At 41.7% G+C, this 20,929-nt stretch overlaps 1 protein-coding gene across 1 annotated transcript in view; it reads right to left on the bottom strand.

The window, feature by feature from the left end:
* Window positions 1–20,929, bottom strand: part of ADAMTS17 (ADAM metallopeptidase with thrombospondin type 1 motif, 17) — a 181,495-nt gene that overhangs the window by 141,141 nt on the left and 19,425 nt on the right. The window contains exons 3-5 of the mRNA XM_009695531.1: window positions 13,654–13,737; window positions 12,908–13,065; window positions 6,584–6,627 (exon numbers count right to left, since the gene is read on the bottom strand). Coding sequence (XP_009693833.1) covers window positions 6,584–6,627; window positions 12,908–13,065; window positions 13,654–13,737 — 286 coding nt within the window. The remainder of the gene's footprint in view (window positions 1–6,583; window positions 6,628–12,907; window positions 13,066–13,653; window positions 13,738–20,929) is intronic.

Below are 20,929 nucleotides of genomic sequence, written 5' to 3'. Positions count from 1 at the left end.
GTTAGATTACACACATTTTAAGTTTTCACACAAATCAATGAGAAAGTTGATGTATTTAACAATAAATATGTAGTCTGTTAAAACTGATATGTTCAGCTTTTTTATTTTTTACAGACTGGATTTTTTTTATAGACTGTGCATATATGGTCTTCGTATTTTCTGTTTTACAGAAGCAGACTGGTCAGCTTCCCTCTGGTTTCCACTGGGTTTCATTTTCTGGCTATCACAGACTATTATTTCTTCGCAAGTTTTTTTAATATTTACGTGATTTTGAATGCTCAGATAGACAGCTTAATAGACATGTCAACTGATTTTCAGAAAGTACAAAGGACCATCCTCAGGATATCAAGCTTTCCAAGATGTCACAGGTATCCCAAACCAACTAGTCTCTCTAGAAAAAAAGCCAGCCAGTTTTTTGACGGGGGCCCAAAGGAGGGTTGCATGTCTCAGACAACATGTAAGAACAGGACCAGGATCCTGGCCCCACTGAAATCACTAACAAACTCTCACCGAGTCCAGTGTAAGCAGGATTTTCCTCTGGTCTAGCTGTGAGCCTGCGAACAACTGTATACATGTGAAGCAGCCTGGCTGAAGCCATGTCCCCAAAACAAGAAAGAAGGAAAAGCGCACACAGGACACTGAAGTGAGGAAGAGCTTTTTAGCAGGAATTTCTGATTACTTGAGTGGCTGTGCTCATCCCAGGGCTTCTATTAAAATTTATGCAATCTTGTATTACACTCACTTGGCACACAAATTTTTAGTGGGAATTTGGAAGAGAAGAGATTGCTAGCTGGTGAAAAGAAATTGGAAGGCGGTTGTGGGTAGGGTGGGGTCTCAGAGATGGTAGTGATGAATATGCCCAATAGCACACTTCTGCACTGTCTGGGTTGTGCAGCTGAGCATTTATTCCCTAGCAACCAAAAGGCAAGGGAAAAAGTCTTCCACTGCGCTGTACCATGGCTCCCTTTGGTTTCATAAAGCCAGCAGTCTGACTCTCCATTGCCCTACACAGCCTCAAGTGACATACAAATTTGCAACACTGCGAGGTCTCTTTCTCTCACAAACACCAAATCAACTTGACAGTGTTTCTTTAAGGGATATTTTAACCTATAGTATGTTCACTTTAATGTATTAAACTGTGTTTGATTTTGGTCTAAAGGACAGTCCCAGCAAGGCTTTTGCTAAAGCCAGGCACTGCTTCTCTAATGAATTGTTTTAAGCAGCAGGTATTTCTATTTATTCTGGCATCAAATAAAAACCCGCCCTGGAATATACAGAAACATTCAACATGAACCACTATGGAAAATGTTTTTAACGTGAGAATTCCTTTTCTTTTCCACTCACAGCAAACCAGCTAGTCTTTTCCCTTTCCTTGGGGATTAATCCTCTGTTGTGACACTGTTAGGGCACTGGAATCAGTATTACATAGGGAGGAAGATTTAAATGAACAATACACCGTATAGGCAGGACCGACCAGAACCGTTACTTGCTGTGGACAGGAGGCCACCCGACTGCACAAGGGAACGGCCAAGGAAAAGGTAAAAATGTGCAGTCCATTATTCAGGTGACTTACATGGAATAAAAAAAGGATGAACTCTACTTGGAAACATAGAGCAAATGTCTCATTTGCAAAACCTGGGTGTATTTTGAAACACTTTACTAAGATAAACTCGTAAGAAGAAAGCAGGGTATAGCTACAAAGGGAGAGAAACTGGCTACTAGCCCCATAGTATACAGCTCTTTATGACAGCACTTGTCAGTCATAGCTCTCTACACACTTTTAAAAGAAGGAAAGGACTAAGATACGAACACACTGGTACAGCAGAAGGATGTCACCTGTGCAGTCACTCAGCAGCACAGTGGCAAAACCCAAACCCGATTTCCCCATTCACATAGCAGTGTTTGGAAGACTCAAAAAAAAGGACACAAATTATGGAAGGATTTAAAATCTTCAGGACTCTCAGCAAGTTATCTTTGAGCCCTTTAATTAAAGCCAGCCAGGAGATGGGAATGTTTTTCACAAAACATTGATTCACTTGCAGAAACAGTCTGGAAAACAATGTTTCTCAATCACCTCTGCTCTGATGCTTGGTTTTCTGCAAGCAGCTATTCCTTCAACTAAACCTGCCCATCTGCAGTATATACACCATACTCTGCTTTCTTTTCCCCGACATCAAGCCACAGAAAAGCACATGTGACTGCAGCAGAGGTAAAGACATTTTTAACCAGGGCAATTTAAGGATATTTAAGACACATTCTCATTTTCCATTTCCCAATTCCACACTGCCCCCACTTTTATTATTAGCTGAATACAGGGAAGCTTCAGCTTGGATCTGGGGTAACATGTACACTAAGGAATGGAGGCCAAGTTTTGCCTTGAAATATGCAGGATCATTCCTAACTAACCGTAAAGCTGCTTATTTGGCACTACCAGTGGAAATACTGAACGAAAGGGGCATTCTCAATCTGCTTATGTCACAGAAAGGTTGGATTCTGACAACGTGCAAGGCTCCAAGCTGCAGCCTGATATTAATAGCTAGACATTAAACTCTCAATTTGGCTGGCTTAGAGGCAGCTCAATTGGAACAAAGATTTTTCTGCAGGAAACGGCAGATCTGGTTCGAGTCACATCGCGAGAGATGAGTCTGAAGCAGCAGCAGGCTGCAGATTTTTTGACTGGTGTGCGACATGGCTATGTCACACAAAGCGAACCTTCCCTGCTCAAATCGCAGGTCCCACAACTGAGGCTGTTGAAACACAATTGTTGCAAACGTATTACACGCAGGCATGTTGTTTTCCTCCTGTCCATCTCCTTTTGAATTCATTTGTTCTTAGGGCTAATTTAGAGAACTAAGTGGGGCAATGAGCATTAACAAGTTATTTGTTAAACAAATGTGGTTCTGTTTCTTGATGCAGTCAGTGGGGTACCCCACAAAGACATACCTACATATTTTCACCATTTTTGAGCTTGTTTCAGCCATTATGTAACCTTCCACACTACCTTGGCAGCTGGGCCAAGAAAATCTGAACCAAGTCCCCAGAGCAACTGGTTTCAGTGAGGGGCCCCTGCCAGAATATAAATACAAACCTCCTGCTGCTGTTTTCTCTCTGTGTCTGCATGGCAGGCAAAGATTCCAGACAGGTTTTTCAATATGGATCTTTTTGAGCACAAATGAACACCTCTTATAAGCCATTTAAACTTCATAATCCCACTTCCGAACAACAGCTGGGCCTCAATACTTCCACCAGGGAAAGTTTGGCTTCCATATTTCTCACAATGTAAAGAAAATCAAGGCACTATCACTAAAAGACCCGTTACCTACAGCACTCTGAGTCGTCTTACTTCACTACACATAATCTAATAGACTCTTTACAGTCTCTTAAACATGACTAAGCAACATTAGATTCTGGACTTGTATTGCATCATGTACTCAAGGATATAACACTGCTCTATGAGAACTTCTTAAGCCATGCAATCTCCTGTAGCTTTGCACTCAAAATCCTCATTTCATAGAGGTAGGCAGAAGCATTCAGAATGTAAGTGACTTGCCAAATGTCACACAATGAGTCAATGCCAGAGCTGGGAATAGAAATCAGGAGTCTAGAGTCCAGATTCTCTGCCTTATATAGAGCAGTAGCCTTAGTTTGGGAGAGTGCCTGCTTACCAGAAAGATGTTTCTTCCTTCACAGGACGGCAGTGTACCACATTGCAATGGCCAAATTAATCCATAAGAAAGTACAAAACCACATATGCATCTGCTGAGACCATGTTCTTCATCTATAAAAGCAAAGTATAAGGCAAGAAACGAAAGCAAGTTGCTGTTCCAGAGAACTTCGGGGAGTGCTGTAATCTCAGCATCACCATCAAGACCAAACTGGATGCCACTCTTTGGACTAGCTTCTTGCTTTTGCAGGCAGTCTTGCTAATTTGGAGGGGACTATCTGAGAGCTGGAGCGAGGAATAGGAATCTGGCACCAACAGAGACAGCTGAAATGTCAACATAATTCTTTATAAGCCAGTATGGTAAACCAACGGCCATCAGCCTACTTCAATTGTTGCATTCATATTATGCCCAACTAAATACCATGCTACATTGCTACTTATATAACCCGTGTGTGTGTGTGTGTGTGCATATACATACATACATATATATATATATATATATACAGGGCACAGAATGGTAGCTATTAAAAACCTGCTTCTCTACAACTGACACCTATTTTTCGCTGTTCTCACTAACGAGGAAAACTGAATTCCGCACAATTAAAATTTAGTACTACCAACACTAACCACTTTCTCAAACCAGTTGCATGCCACCTAAGTATATTCCTTAATTTATTCTTCCTCTGCTTTGACACATATGCAAATGACACAACAAGGCCAAATTCCCTTCTGGTCTAACATCTGTAATATGAATGGATTACATCCAGGCTAACTTTCACCAGTAAAGAAAAATCACATAGTTGTATCACCAATACAATACCTTCAGCAGAGAAACAGGAATGAAGCTCATACAGTGCTATATCCATCCACAGAAGGCAGAGACAATGATCTCTATACAAATCACAAGTATATGATATATTCAGGACATCAGACACATTGTCCTCCAGCCACTAAGCATAAGAAGTATTTCTCAAGGCAGGGACAGATGAGATATCAGAGTGCAGTATAACTTGGGTAGACTTCATTCAGATTGCAGGCCTACCAGAATAGTTCCTCATTTTATGGTTTTGAAGAAAATTTTCAAAATATGCTGCCAGCATATACAACACAGAGATAAGGGCCTAAACTGTAGATGATCTGAAAGGACTACAGTAACTCACCAATTTGGGTACAGGCAATAATGCTTGAAAATTGTTGTTATCAAAATATTTCCGTATTTCAACAGTATTTAAGAAAAGATGGTATCATATGATGGAGAATTTCATCTGTACTCAGGGATAAGGCACACTGCCTCTGGGTTCAGACAACAGAAACAGTGGGACATAGAAAATGTGTAAGCGGAGATGCTAGTGCTTTGCTGTCACATAATGAAACTGTCAGGGGAGAAGGAAGGAAAAGTTGGATTGAAGAGAGCAAAGAGGCCAGACTGGTTTTGTCCCAGGAGCATTCACCTTCTAAGTATCTTGGAAAAACTATGCTGGAAAGAGTAACAAATGAGTTTAATCTGTATTGCTCTTATCTTCCACTTTCTCCACTGCAGGCACAGCCTCCAGCAAGTCACAGCACAGGAGGGTACTTGGGTATTGTAAGAACAGAAAAGAAGTCATTAAAATATTCCCTTAGTCATGCTGTCTATGCTAATATAATTCCCTGAATAGAGATCTTCAACAATACTGTCTTTAAACATCGAAAGAGCTCTGACCTTAGTCAGCATGTGTCTGGTTCTGGTGTGGTTAGTTTGTTTTTTTTGTTTTGGTTTGGTTTTTTTAACTTCTTTATTGTATCTTACCACCGCCATCTCCAGACGCAGGTACACAGTATAAAAACCTTCCTCAGTGGAAGAGTGTTTTCCATTGGACACAGAGTAAATGCATTGTGAGGGATTCCAACTGGAAAGAAACTTGGACCTAGAGGCCAGTCCTTGCTCATGTTTGAAAAGAAAATGCATATATTTTTCAGTTCTGTATTTCCTTCTTTCACCTGATCAGTCTCCACAACACAGAGAGGGAAGGGCCTGCATTCTGAGATGAGACTTCCGCAGGTAGATTCAGAGCTCCGGCTGAAAGCACTTTCCCCCATGCTCTTCATCACCCACTACTGTCAGTACAGCAACCCCTCGTCTGCGAGTATCTGGAGTGTAAGATCAGCTGAAAATCAGGATCTATTTCAAGTTTACATAGAATGCAGGATAAGGAGCCACTTGACTTTGAGGCAAGTCTAAAAAAAATCATGCAAGCATTGTAGAGAGGATGTTGAACTATGCCTCCAAACACTGCTGCTACTGTGGTGACTAAAAAAAAAGAATACCAGAACAGATACAGTGAAAGTTACTGCTACTTAAGTTAAATAAATAAATAAATAAATGAAGTATTTAATGTGTGGGATGTAAGGACCCTGTGTATCCAGGGTTTGGATAAGATTAAAGGCAGTTAGGAAGTAGGAGGAGTAGGAGGCAGAAAAGAAGATTTAACTTGGCTTTCCTACAATGAGGTATTCTTCTCCGATGTCTAAGTGCCAGTTTGATCTGGGAGTGTTCCACAGGTTCTTACAATGGGAAATACATTCAGTAGTTAGCAAATTCTTGTTTTAGGTGAGAGAGCACTGAAAGGAGCACTATACAGACACACCAAAAGACAGTTTCTTAATCTGCAATTATCTAATTCCACATCCACTCCAAAGAAGTAGAAATACTTAAGATTACTTCCTGAACTCAGAGACCTCCGGTGCTTAGAAGGGGTTAATATTTAATGGCTTATTTATAGTTCATACCCTGCTCAACTGATCCGTATTTGCACCACAGAGGTATACAGAATAGCAAAAGCACCATTACAGCAAACAAAAGAATGAAAGATTGCCCAGAAAGCTCCTCTTAGCATAGACTTGGCTAACAAAATACCCTCCCCTGCCTCTTTGACTTACCCACAGTGTCACAAGGCTCATCTTTGTGTACGCAGAAATCTGTCCTAGAAAGAAAAACAGAACAGAAGTGAAATGTATCCTGTGCCTCCAGACTGGCAAAAAGCAGTGATGCATGACTCATATCATGGGTGTTGAGGTTTCATTCTTTTTTAAAGCTGCTGTGCAGTCTACACAATGATAACACAGATAGTAGCATTGATTGCTACTGCAAGAGTACAAGCAATTACGTGAATCACCTCTATATACTATAGTCCAATTTAACAGACTTAAGATTTAGCATGTAAAACAGTATTGCCTCACTCTATGATATCAGACTTTTTCAGCAACTGGATTAAAACTAAACCTCTTATTTTCACAACAGAACTGTAACAAGAAGGAGCAGACACCCTGCGATGCAACAGCATCATCAAAGGTGGGAGGAGGAGATATGTGGGGACGCTGCCTGGAGACAGAGAACTGACCATGTATACCCAGAAATTCTCAGTTCTTCAGGTATTTTTCTTCTTCCTCTAGAATAGAAAAGGACAAGAAACAAGCAGGATTAAACAGAGAAAGACAGATGTTGACAAGGAAGAAGACAGAGAATTTCAGGATTTGCCAGGCAATTGTTAGGTGAATTGGCTTCAGCTAAACTTATTACAGTCCGATTTGCCATTTTATGATTTGAATCCAACACAGAGGGATTCAAGAGACTTCATTTGGTCTCTGTTACTTCCCCACATCTCATCCAGTATCCCCAGATCTCATCAAGGCAGGAAGAGATACTACATATGCCACTGGCACCCACAAATCAACCAGGGATCCATGGGGCTGTATTAAACAGAAACAGAATAAAAAGCCTTGAAGCTCACCATCTAAGTGATGACACTTCATGTGAGAAGATTTTGTAAATGAGATTCCTCATGACAGAAAAACAAGTGTGGGAGGAAAAGTATTTTACAACTAAATTAATGGTTTGAATACATTTCAGTAAGCACTTAGACCTAAACTTTTAGGAGCTATCTTCACCAGACCTGCTTTGCAGTGGATTCCAGTATGAAGAGGAGCTGGAGAAAAGCATCACATGTGCTAAAACATTTCAGAAGTTCCTTAACCCAAGGGAAGCTGAGGAACCATAACCTCTAACATTATGGCTTTCCTCACCCTGTGGGGAGGCTAGTGAGAGAGTCATATTAGTACATTTGGAGTGTGTCATTTGAAATGCCTGAGTCCCTGGTGGGATTTTGAGTTTAACAGTTTGGCAAGGGTAAGATTAAAAATACTTAGAGAAAGATGATACTTTGAAAATACTTAGAGAAAGATAAATACAGAGAAAGATTAAAAATACTTTTTTCTTGAAAAAAAAAATGAAACTAGGGTGTATAGGAAAAGGGATTTAAGGCCCAGGACTGTGGCTGATCAACCCAAAACCTTCAGACCAAGCTCCTTTGAAAGTCACAAATGAAGTTCTCAAGGGCTTGGAAGGAGACAAACAACAGCTATTACCAGCTCTTGTTAAGCAGACATTGAAAACTAACAATGCTTCAATACAGAAAAACCATAACAACCATCAAAGAGTTAAAAAATCAGACAGGAACAAAACAAAATCGGAAGCTACGACCACACACTGGCCCCAGCTTTCATTTTTCACCGCAGCCTTACCATGTCTCGACACCTTGGCATTCCAGCCTTTCCAAGGAAGACTAATGACAGTCTCCTGACGGAGCTGGCACAAGCGCGCCTGCTTGAGTTCCCAGAGCCAACTTGATGGAGGTTTATTTAAGGACTTATTATGTTATATAAACTGGTAAATCAAACAGATGCTTTTCTTGTGACAACAGATAGCTGAACTATTAGTAGATGGCAGGAGGCCATCGCTAGAAAAGCATCTCTCTTCAGGGGCTGGCCAGTTCTGCAAACAAAGCACAGCAATTTTGCTCCTTCAAATTTGTTCTACACTGAAAGGTGTCTGTCACTTTCAGGCAGCTCCCTGCAGAAATTGCCACCATGTCATAAAATGAGGGGTAAATGATCCAGCACAACTTGCAGACTCTCCTACAGAGGTAGAACAATCCTTGTCTGTAAAGAGACTGCCATGATGCTGTCTGGTCAGGGAAGGACTTGAAACAGATCAGCAAGAAGAACGGAACGCAGCTGCCCAATTCACTGCATGCGGGCCTGCAGGTATGAAACCTCCTCAGCCCATCCTTTAAACTGTCATAAACAGAAGTCCAAGAGACACCATCCTTTTATTCAAAAATCTTGTACCAAAACGCTAGGCTTTAAATCATCCAGACCTATTATAAACGTTTTACCCCAAAACTCTGTCGCCAAACAGCACATCCAAACCTTTAGTCACAGATTAATTTGGCGGGTCTCAGTCTTCTTCCAAAGGTATGCAGTCACCCCATCACAAAAGCGGTATACTGAAACTCCTACAGTCCTTTCCTAGCAATCAGAGGGGACCCAAAGACTCAAAAGTCATTTGGAAAGATCTGTCTCACCTGTGGATCAGTCACACCAGTGAGGTAAGATGGACCCATCAAGGCTCTGAAAAGGATCTGCTTTTAAAAAGGTTTCAATCACAGGTCTCTGGCACATTTTTGAGCTTGACTGCATCTCTATTTTTGAAGTGAGAGCTTGAAATGAATGATACTATAATGATACTCCAAGGATATAAAAAAGATATCTTAATATTCATTGCATGTGCAGAGGTCTGTTATCACAGAGACATAGTTTTGTTAGCAGACTCTTTTATAGATCTATGTTGGAATAAAACTCTTACTCCAGGAGCTGCAGTTCAAATCCAAGATCTGACCTTATCACACTAAGTCTTGGATAATAGACTGAAATCACACCCTGTAGCTGTGAAGCAATTTTACTCCACTTTTAGCCACTGGCTGAACCAAGCAGGACATATGTTCTCATCTTCTAGGGACCCGCGAAATTCTCGGTCATTATCACTTGTGGTGCCGTGTAGAGTGTTTCCATTAGCAGACTTAAACAATTATTCTTAAAAAATGACAACAAGTCAGTTGTTTTGTTCAATAAAAATAGCCAGAAAAGAGCAGTTCAGAACTCCTCCTACAGTCACTCTTCCATCTGGCTCACACGAACTGGAAAAAAATACCTAACTGTGCTAAGCTAAACTCTGCAATTCAAGTCCTTCCTGTAAGAAAGAAGGACAGTAGTTGAACTGTGCAACATGAATAGGAAGCATTCTGTTCAATGATCACTTCCCAGCATCCTTCAAATGACATCTTTTGACCAGTTTAACCCTGCAGGGTCATAAAGCTAAAGGACAGAAGAAACTGGTGCAGACAAAAACCTACCAAAAGAAACCTTTCCACATCCATATATACATTTAGTAGCACTGTGCACCCAGTTTCCTCAATGCACATTGAATTGCTTCATTTGCCCATTTAATGGGAAGGCAAAGGGCTAGAGAAATGTGGAAGGGAGGAGCAGCCTGCAAATGGAATAACTACATCAGTACGCCAGGAAAAAAACAAGTCTTTGCTCAATGACAGCTCTGAATTCTGCTCCTATTAGTGTTGTGTCATTCTTCGCTCTGCTATCACATCACCTATAGTCTAATAAGTGATGCAAACACCTACAGCCAGGAGGTAGGGAGACCATCAGTATGTCTGAAGATTTCCTAGGGAATGCAAAAGACAAAAGATTGAGAGGGGGAATGTGTTTCAAATGAGACATGCTTCTAAGATCACTAAGATTACAGATTCTGCAGACAGAAGTTATTTTGGTCAGTTGCCCATTAAAATATGAAGTACATTATCCATAGATGCCAGAGACCTGAATTTCTGCAAGTTCAAAAACAGAATATGAACAAGAAAAGTCTGATGATTATAGAGGCTGCTATACTCAGACCTTCAGGGCTATAACAGATTATTCCCACTGTCTGATTTATTTACTGAGCTGGACAATGGTACATCTTATTTCACAGACATAGTATGCCTCTTACCTGGAACTCAATCAGGTGGACACTATTAAAATCCTACAGGAAGGGTATTTGCCACCGAGGTAATCTACTTTTGCGTACAAATTAGTATATGGGGAACAACAGTTAGAGGTGAAGTTTCAAAAGGCAAGTGTGCCTTGGTGTTTCAAATGAACACAGCCAGATTGGAACCAGAGGGATTTCTTCAGAGGTTGACCCCAAAGAATCTGTTTCTAGTCCTAAAGCAGCTGCAGCTGCTGAAAATTCAGCTTCTGCTTTTTCTGGCGCAATTGCTTGTGCTGGACATGCTATTGCTCCCATATCCTCTACCACTGGTCCATCTGTACAGTCTGGGGAGGGTCCAGGGACACACACACACAAACACTTCCAAAGCCAAGAGTAGAAAACCTCATTTCCCTGACGCAGGAATTGGGCTGCTGGGCCAGGAGACTTCCAAGCAATGCGGCATCCTCTGTGCAGCAGAAGCAGGATGGGTTAAGGATGACAAGACACAGCAAGAAGGAAGGAAAAAGACTACAAGTACACACTGCTGGCTTATCAAACAGGAAAAATGCTGCTCTTATGCACTGCAATGTGTTCCCTGGCCTGAACTTTCTCACAAAATCTGAATCTAGTTTCTAACCCAACCAAACCTGTACGTCTCCAGCTATTCTGACTGCAAAACCCCTGCAAATCTATTGAACAATTCTTCCTCAGATGCCTGAGTCTAACTCATTTAGTCTGACATTATGCGTTCAGTTTTATAAGCTGCAGAGAGACTGCACAGATGAAATGCTCTGCTCATTCCCTCTGCCCTGTGCTTAGAGCCCATCAGAAGTGATTCTGTATGCCTCACTTGTCATGCAGGACAATTGGATGCCCAGAAGAGTTTAACAAAAATGTTAGTTATTTATTTAGGCCCTGATCCAATGAAGCACATGCTTAACTATAACCAGGATGTGCAGCCCATTGACTTCAAAGGAACTATTCACCCTGTCTAAAATGTTAAATATCTGCTTAAGTGCTTGGTTGGACTACACTGAATACAGAGGAGAGAGAAGGATTTAGGGGAACTGCACACATGTCTGTGAAGGTGCATTCTTAGGAACTTTGCTGGCCCCATGCCCTGCTCTCCAGCTATTTTACTGAACACCCACCAAAATCCCATGGATAGTTTGCCACGTGACTATTAACACAACAGAGTATTACAATCAGAATGGCGGTTTATGCAAAAACATGTATTTCTACTTACGTTGTTGACAGAGAAAAAAAGGTGAAAGAAGTGAGTAATACTGAACTGCAGTACAGATATTTCCTATCTCAAATTGGGGAAGAAGAGGGTAGGAAGTAGTGTTTTTCTAGCACATACAGCATCCATCTTACACTACATTTTTGTGCTCTCTTTAATTATTCAGAGATCATTTCTATAACAATGCTTTCTTCATTTACATCTTAAAGTATGCAGTCAACTTAAAAGACCATGGATTTGCTACTCAAAATTTATGGTAACTGTGAGGAACGTGGGACTTGCATTGTATTGTGAGGTTGAGCTCCTGTAGTGAAGTTAGAGGAAAAAAGACTACAGGTTAATAGGGACAGCATCCTTTTTGCTTACTTTATCTGGGCCATACCCTGATGTGTTTGATACATCAGTAGGTACAGAGCTGCAGGCTGCAAGGAATTTTGCTCAAGTATTCATACACAGATTATTTCACGTCTGAAATAAATGCAGCAGTTTTCAAACATACAAACAAATGAAGAATGACATGGATCCCCTATCTCAGTTGTGATAGAAGAGGGGTGTTAAAGCAGTTATTTCTCAGGGCAAAGAGGGAGAAAATTAATTTAGTTTATAGTATTCATCTCTCTCTTTCTTTAGGAGATAAATCCCTCACCACCTCCCCGCTACTGACACACTGTCTGCTCCTCTCAGACTGTTTGGTTGATTCATACCTAATTACACACAGAGCAATTGTTTTCAGCTGTGTTCTCAACTCCACAGCTTCTTTCTCCTAGGAAGAAGGGCTTGTGCTCCAAAACCTCACCTATTTTTTCCACTTACACCAGCTGGTGTGAGAAAAAAGGTATCACCTGTGCTATAGCCATGTCTGGCCTGTATCCTGACTACAAGAAGCCATAATCACCATGACTATGACATCACTCTGGTTCAAGGGGAGAGATGCTTCTGCATAAACTTGTTAAGTACACATAGAAACAAGACAAATCCCTTTCATCTGAGGCATTTGAACCATCTGAACAGCACGAAGGTAGCAAATGTATCATCATCAACAGATCTTTTTCTTAGATTACCACTAGACCAGATAAACCCATCATTGACTATGGGCCATTATTGGTTGAGTAAACTGTTAAACTAGACCTTACTATACCTGGTTACAAAAACAGCAGCATCCACAGGAGGGGTGTCATCCCTCGCGCCAGGAACCTGGTTGTTACCAAGGTATTTTGCCCCACCATATTCTTCATTTTGCCATTGACAAAAGCTCTCCAGAGACCTCTCTCCGTGATGCCCGATAGACAACTTTGCCTTTTGGGAAAAAAAAGAGATACGAAAGAAGAAATATCATTCACAGTCTTTACGTAAAGACTCTGATGAAAAAATCAGAGGCTCAAAGATGTAGATATCATAGAATGAGCAAAGTGTGAAACCAGCTTCATCTGGGCAGGTGAACTAGGGACTTTGGAATCCACACTGACTTCTGTCATTTGATCTACAGAACAAATTCCATCAGCTGGCAGTAGTCATAAGCTTCTAATATATCACTACATTTAAAAGTCTCATATATCTGGAATTTATGTATTTGATACCAGAGCCATATAATGTTTAATCGTTGTTACCAGTTAACTTCTGAGACTGGTTTGCAACTACAAGCAGACAAAGATTTACCAGGAAGGATAAATAAAAGAACTGTAGCTCTTTTCACTCCCACAGTTCCCTATACTTTCCACCTTTAATACTGCCTAGTGAAGTGTGGCAGGCAGTACTTACATTTTGTGATCATGTGGCCAGACATGCCCCACTTCCCCCTCCCACCCCAGCACCGGGATCCTGCTCTGCCTGTGGGACGACCACAGGACAATTATAGCAGCAGAGTAAAAATGAGTTAGAACTCACAGGACGGTTGTGAAGCAGGACTAGTTTGGTCACTCGGATGCTGACTTTAATTCCAAGACTTTGATGTTGAAACATGTTGTATACCTGTCAAAATACAAAGAAAACATCCACAGTATATCACTAACAATACTAAGACCTAGTAATAGTTGAAGGAACTAACTGTGACTAAAGTTAGACATTTGTCCTTCAAAAAACTGACCCAAATCAAACCCAAATGGGTTGTGCTACTACACTCAATAAAATAAAGAATTTTTAAGAGCTACTGTGTTACCATTCTAACAGTTCCACATACTACAGTGTGGCTAAAACACTTGCAAAACCACAATAGGTTTGCTTCTACTGTACTACACTGGGCTTCACTACCTGACCAATTTGTCACAGACTAATCTGAGCAAGATTCAGCATTCAGAGACAAAAAAACAATTAAAACAAAACAAAACAAAAAACACACAAGGTAGTTGCAGAAAGAAAAATACTTTTAACTGGAATAAACAAGAGAAACAACAAAGGAGCAAAGGAAAGGAGAGAAATATTCCAAAGGAACTCCAAACATAAACCAAAGTCTCAGGAACATGGACATACGTTATGAAGCATCCAACTAATATGGATCTTCAGCATTTAAATATCAGAGATATCTGAATGTAAGATGAAATAATGGTGTGTTTTAGACTTCAGGAAATAGAATGGAAAAGCAATTTCCCTCTGTTATTTTCATATCTTATATAAGAGAATAGTAATAAGGCAGCACATAATGACACAAGCCTCAGGAAATACAAAAATAGCACCGGAAACTACCTTACTACTTTCTCCAGATTCTACATTCCAGCTCAGATACTTCACCTCATTTTTATAGGTTAGAACATAAGATCTTAATTGATGCCCGAATTTTATTCCACCCATTTCTCTGTGTACCAATGATTTAACTAGAGTATATCAAAAAAGGTGATGGAGAAGTTTATTTTAAAAAGGTGTAAAATACTGCATAATAACCTTTGGATGAATATTGTATTCCCTACTCAGTCAAAAAAAAATAAAATCAACACCACTGAAGAGAGACTCTTACTAATGGGAGGCAGGATTTGGCCCCAGGTAAGCTATATTCCTTACTCACAGCTCGTTTGGCTGGAAATACCACACAGGCTCAGCTAACTTCCTACAACAAACCCAAGACATGAACACATTTTGGACATTATGTTTTCAACGCTTGGTATTTTTCCTATTTGTGCAAATACTCAGGAATGTGCTCAATGTAAGAGTGTTCTTAAGCTCTTTAGTGTTTGGGGTTGGATTTAAGCACATGTAAATGTTTCCTATAATTTAGGCACAGATTGCAAGACAGACGCTACTCAGTATTTGACCCACTGACCTTCAGTATGAGCACAATAAGCCATTTATCTTCCCTGCGGCTGGTATACACATGCATACAAGTGCTGGTACTCTTCGCTTAGCTCGGGGGTATGCTGGTAGAGTAGCTAAGGCCTCTCACTACAGACCTTGGGGGATAGACTTGACACTTGCAGAGAAGGGCTCTGACAGTTGACCTATGTGTAAATGGAGACCTGGACATTCAGCTGAGAGGGTCAATGGGGCATCGTGCTGATCAAGTCAATCTCTCATGTACCACTACAGAGGCTAACAAATATTTGCCTGTGATGGATGCCTTTGATTTGCCTAGCTCACTGCTAGCTCTGACCATCCCATGAAGTTTCTACTCATAAAACAAGAGTCCAGCAAACAGGTTCTTATCATTAAGCCTAATGGATGATGGTGCTTGCCTTTCCATCAGAGCAGACAAGCTGGCTGCCTCCAGACCCAGCACAGAGAGATCCAAACACCACTTACTTCAAAAGGTAGTTTTCACTGGCAAAACTTGCACAGCAAGAACCAGCTGCTGGAGAGTTTAGTATGTCATTTTGAAGGCTGTCAGCCCTTCTTCCTTTTCTCTTGTGTTCTCTATCCTAAGGATAACTCTGACTTTATTTGTATTTGCATCCATCGGTGATCTCAGAAGCACTCAACCTAGCTAGCAGCACCAACAATTGGATACTAAACCAAAAAGACACTAGGCATGCAAAAGAGGCTTTACTTTGCTTGTTTATTCAAGCTTTGTTTGCTCATTTTCTTAAATGGAGCCCAAAGAAGCCCCAGACTGATGGTAGTTTGTGTTGCCTAGTAGGAACACTAACCCTTCCCTCTGCTAAATAAGCCTGACTGGTACAAGTGGCTGTTCTACCTCAGCACAACTAAAGCATTGAAACACAACCCACCTAAAGAAGAAACAGACCCTTTCTCATCAGAGATCTGCTCCAGCTAGCTCTGCTTCCATCCCCCACTCCAGTTGCCTCAGAGGCTGAAGCAGACTTTTCAGTCCGTGAGCTCTGACTGGATTAAAAGGGAGACGCTTGCTTCAATGCAGTCAGACTGGTTCCTTTGCACTGCAATCAGTACTTTAATGTGTGTACACGTAAACATATTGTAACTTGCCTGACACCACAGTGCTGGCCTACCAGACTCTGATAATGACAGGCTGCTGATTATTGCTGCGACACAAATCCAGGTGTATTAGCAAGAAGTGTTTCTCCTGATGTTTTAGGATAGACAGGGTGCTGAATTTTGAAGATGTGGTGCAAGCAAAAGCAGCAGTGCATATTCTGGCCATGCTTACAAGTTGTTTAACTACAAGAACGAATCTCTAAGTAGATGATTTATTACTGGCAAAAGGCAAGAAAGTACGATAGTTAACATGTTGGGGTAAATAACTTCTTAATGAAGTTTCAAGATTTTTCCTCAGAGGTAGATAGGCAGTTGTCACAGGACCGGCAATTTTTCGTTTGTTTGTTTCATACAACCCTGCACGGTTTCTCAGGATTTAAAGTGTGATCATAATAAGCTTAGCTGAAGAAGACATTAGCACTGTGGTTTAAGGTGGTCCAGCACCAGAACTGCACAACACTGTCAAAATACCACATGTACAATTTCCAATCTTCTTTCATTAACCAAGTTGAAGAGTGGAGAGACATCTCCAGCTTCATCTGCCTTCATTGCTTCTTCTATTTCTTTTCCTGTTAGCAAAACCCCCCCGTAGAGTTTTATACAGAAATGTCTACATAGATTTAGCTGGGGACTGTTCACAACCCACCCACAAATAAACTTGCCTTTCAAAATGAGCTAAGATGTGCAGACAAATTAGGAAGAAAACAGATCTAAAAGCGTGCCTGCAAATTGGTCTGCACAAGCAAACACCACCACCCAAACAGCTCTTATTCATTAACCAAATGAGTACAGGATGTATACTCTCATCACTATACTGAGAGGACCTTCTCAGTTTAAAACAGAGTGCAAGGCAGTTCTGCACAAATGATTCGCCCTTGCATTTAGCCCAGACGTAGGACTGTGAAATGGAGACACAGAGTTTGAGACTGAGAGGCAACCAGCCACATGGCACTTGAGCTTCTCCGACTAGATGCCTGCCAGACTCCACCCAGCTGCTCTCTCACAACCCCTCCTCAACAGGACAGGGGGACAAAATAAGATGAAAAAGCTCATGGGTTGAGATAAAGAGAGGGAGATCACTTACCAATTACCATCATAGGCAAAATGCACTTGATGTGGGGAAATTTTGATTTATTGCCAATTAAAATAATTTGTATAGAGAGAAACAAAGATAAATTAAAACAACGCCTTCCCCTCACCTCATCCCACCACTTTTTCCTAGGCTCAACTCTACTCCTGACTCCTCTATCTTCTTCCCCCAAGCCATGCAGGGGGATGGGGCATGAGGGCTGTAGTCAGTCCGTAATAGCTCCTCTCTGCTGCTCCTTCCTCCTCACACTTTCCCCCTGCCGCAGCATGGGTCCTCTCCATGGGCTGCAGTTCCTGTCAGGAGAACCTGCTCCAGTGCAGGCTCCTCTCCACAGGCCGCAGTATTCTTCAGGGAATAGCTACCTGCCCCGCCATGGTCTCTCCACAGGCTGCAGGGCACCCTCTGCTCCAGTACCTCAAGCACCTCCTCCTGCTCTGACTTGGGTGCTCACATGGATTTTTTCCTCACACTTTTTTCCTCACTGCCTATGCAGCCTTTTGCCCTTTCTTGAATATGTTTTCACAGAGGTGCCAACAGCTTTCCTGGTGCTCCGCTGTGTCCTGTGGTGGGGCCATTGCAGAGCCGGCTGGAACTGGCTGTGTCCGGCTCAGGGCAGCTCTGGGAATCTCCTCAGAGAGCCCCCCACTGCCAGCTGCACCCAATACACTATTCTTTTAAATGAAAACCCAAACTGTCTCAAATCACGGTCTTTAAGGCTAGAAGGAACCCCAATGAGAAGACAACCAGACCTTAAGTGACTTGATGAAAAAATATGAGACTGAGTTCACCATAGGTTATTCACAGCCATTTTGGCAGCACACAGCCAGTGTTGACTGTGCAAGGTAGGTTGTGCCCAAAGGAAGCAATATCACAGAATCCAGGTGTCTTTAAAATAAAAGTATTGAAGTCCATAGGTCTTTCATGCTAGGAATCTGATTCCATCATGGCAGCAACCATCTTCTGCCCCTCTCACCCAGCCTACAAGGAAACCATCACCCACAGACTCAGCGTGTCGAAGCTGTTCAGACACCACATCCAACTGGTTATCATCGGCACATGAGCTAACCGTGCCAAGTGAGGTGGTCGAGATAATTGGTACCAGGGGAGGAGGAATGGGATTTCCTAGTGCAGATGTTCTCAAGACTTCCTGCTGCACGGACAGCATGCATTAATAGAGAGACTGACTCACAGACACCTCCCTTCCCACTCGCAATGCCGTGGGCCACCCTCCCTCAAGCCTGCAATTGCATCACACCCTTGAGGCTGCTGTGACTACTTCCAACAGGGGAAAAGTAAAAATATTTGGAGTATTTTAGAACTTTTTAATAAAATAAGGCAGCTGAGAACACAAGCGTCAGTTGCATGAAACCCACTAAGATGCTGCCATGGAACAAAATGCAAAGGTTACTGTTTTAGGACATCATCACAGTGTCAGAAAGCAGCTTGGGTGGAAGAGCAATGGAGGTTCTCGGTCACTAGGCTGAAGGGAAGGGATGTGAAAAGTTGCCAACGTGGCTGAAGCATGGTCATGATCACTGGTTGCCCTGTTGCACGTGAACTTCTACACTGTATTGACTTCCATTCTGTGAGAAGTGAGCAAAAGTAGAGAGTGTGAGCTTTGGAAACAGAAAGAGGTATGGTAGAGAGTCATACAAAACAGACAGAAAAATGGAAGCAGAAGTGCAGAAGAACACGGAAAAGTATAAAGCCCGTCTCTGACATCTCCCCTCTTCATCTGCATTTCCCTGACAGAGCTTTACTGCACAGAATGCCCTAGAGAAAACAGAAAAGTTTGAAGTCTGAACCATCCTTCTCCTCCTCCTCTGTTTGCGTTCCTCCTGCCTTTCTTTCTCCTTAGAGCTTTGACATGGAAGGGACAGAATAAATACAGCTTTGGCATGAGATGTCCACGCCTGCCCCAGCATGTATAAAGCACAACCTAGCCCAATTCCTCATGTCTAAGAGAGGAACTAAACTACATCAGTTTAATTTTTTTTAATTCTCAAGAGCTTCCTCTGCAGGTGGACAGTGGGAGGGAGACGTGTGTGTTTCAGATGTTTTGGAGTTCAGAACAGCAACCCTGAGGGTAAATTGACTTTTTTCTTCTCTAAGCGTTGCACTCAAGCAAGAGCCTCCCCATTGCCTTGGCTGCTGGATGACATTTGGACAGCAGACGCATTAGTCAGGTTACTGAGGTTGTCTTTCACTTGTTTTGAAAAGTGCTATAGGATTTCTAACACCCACCTAAAGCCAAGCTTTCAAATTACTCCATTAAACATTATGAAAAAGAACATATTCATGGCTCTTTATAAGACACAGTTGACATAACTCTTTCTCCTGGGGCTGCTGGAGCGAAAAGAGAAATCTATAGACAGTGATCAAATACTTGTATCCTTTTCCCTTATGTCCCTGCTCCCATCATGAAAATTCCAGATCAGGGTAAGGGAGCCGATTATCAGTGGCAGCTCTGGAGCCTTTACATGCCAGGTCCCAGGAGCACAGAGATATAAATCCATCAATGCATGCATGATAAAAATTATTTTATCTGCTCCTTTAACACAGAAAAAACTCTCACAGGGGAAATCCAAAATGAAAAACAGTCCACAGAGTGTAAAATAAGGCTTCAGAGAGTAAACCAGTATTATTCCTAAAGAACAACATAAAAATTTTCCCCCTTAATGATATCCAAAAGATCACTCATGTCAAGTTACTGCTTGCTGCTGCAAAGAGCTTCCACGCTAATCGCATGGCTTAGCAACAGCTGCAGAACTAACACATACTACAGTAACTTACCCCTGCATGCTGTATTCTCTCAGAAAAAGGCAAGCTCAAAACGAAACCACAGTTGTAATTTATTCCAAAATCCCAAAAAATGCACTTACGAGAGAAAAAAAAAAACCACACAACTTTTTTTTTTTTTTTTTTTTTACTTTTTCAAACACCTAGAAAGCAGCTTTTAAATTACTGTGTTGTGGTCTTGGAAATTCAGACATCTCTGTCCCTAAATGCTCAAAGGGTCAGTCTGAGTGGGACTTGGTTTGCCAAGTAAGCTTTGCACAATTGCAAGGAGCCAACATTCACAACTTGCTGTTCAGGTACTAGCTGAAACCAGTCACTCCTCATCATTAAAAACACTATGGCCACGGACAAAACTTTCCAAAGGGTCTCGTACCTCATTTATCATATGCTTCAGAATAATTTGAATCAGAGTTTTCTCCAAGAAGCTGAAAGCCTAAGTCATGAAGACCAGCTACAGTAGAGGCCACTGCAGTTTGCCTATGAGGACAGAGAACCTCCTTTTTGTCTTACCGGCCATTTCTCTCAGATGAAAAGAAAACACAAGAGGAATCAAAAGCATAAAACTCTTGCAAGCAAGCAGTGCATGCCTCATGCTTTGGAACCTGCTCCTGAACCAACCCCAAAATGGCAGCTATTGTAAGCAGATACACAGAAACGCAGAGGAGAGGGGAAGCGAAAGCCAATGCACTGGTCTTCTAGTTGCTGGCTGAGAAACCTGGAGTTCAGTTTAGATGAAGCCATGAAGTGTCGCAAGAGCAACACAGGACTTTGGAAGAAACAGAACATCCATCCAAACAGCCTCCACATAGATGAAATGCAACGTGAAATTATAGTTGCCAGATGCAGACTAACAGAATGGGTGAGCAAAATAAGTATGTTTTATCACAAAGGTAC

The sequence above is a fragment of the Cariama cristata genome, unplaced genomic scaffold (genome assembly GCF_000690535.1).
Source record: "Cariama cristata isolate BGI_N322 unplaced genomic scaffold, ASM69053v1 scaffold3292, whole genome shotgun sequence".
Taxonomy (NCBI): domain Eukaryota; kingdom Metazoa; phylum Chordata; class Aves; order Cariamiformes; family Cariamidae; genus Cariama; species Cariama cristata.
The sequence above is the reverse complement of the archived record's forward strand: the minus strand, read 5'-3'. Positions and strand labels throughout refer to the sequence as shown.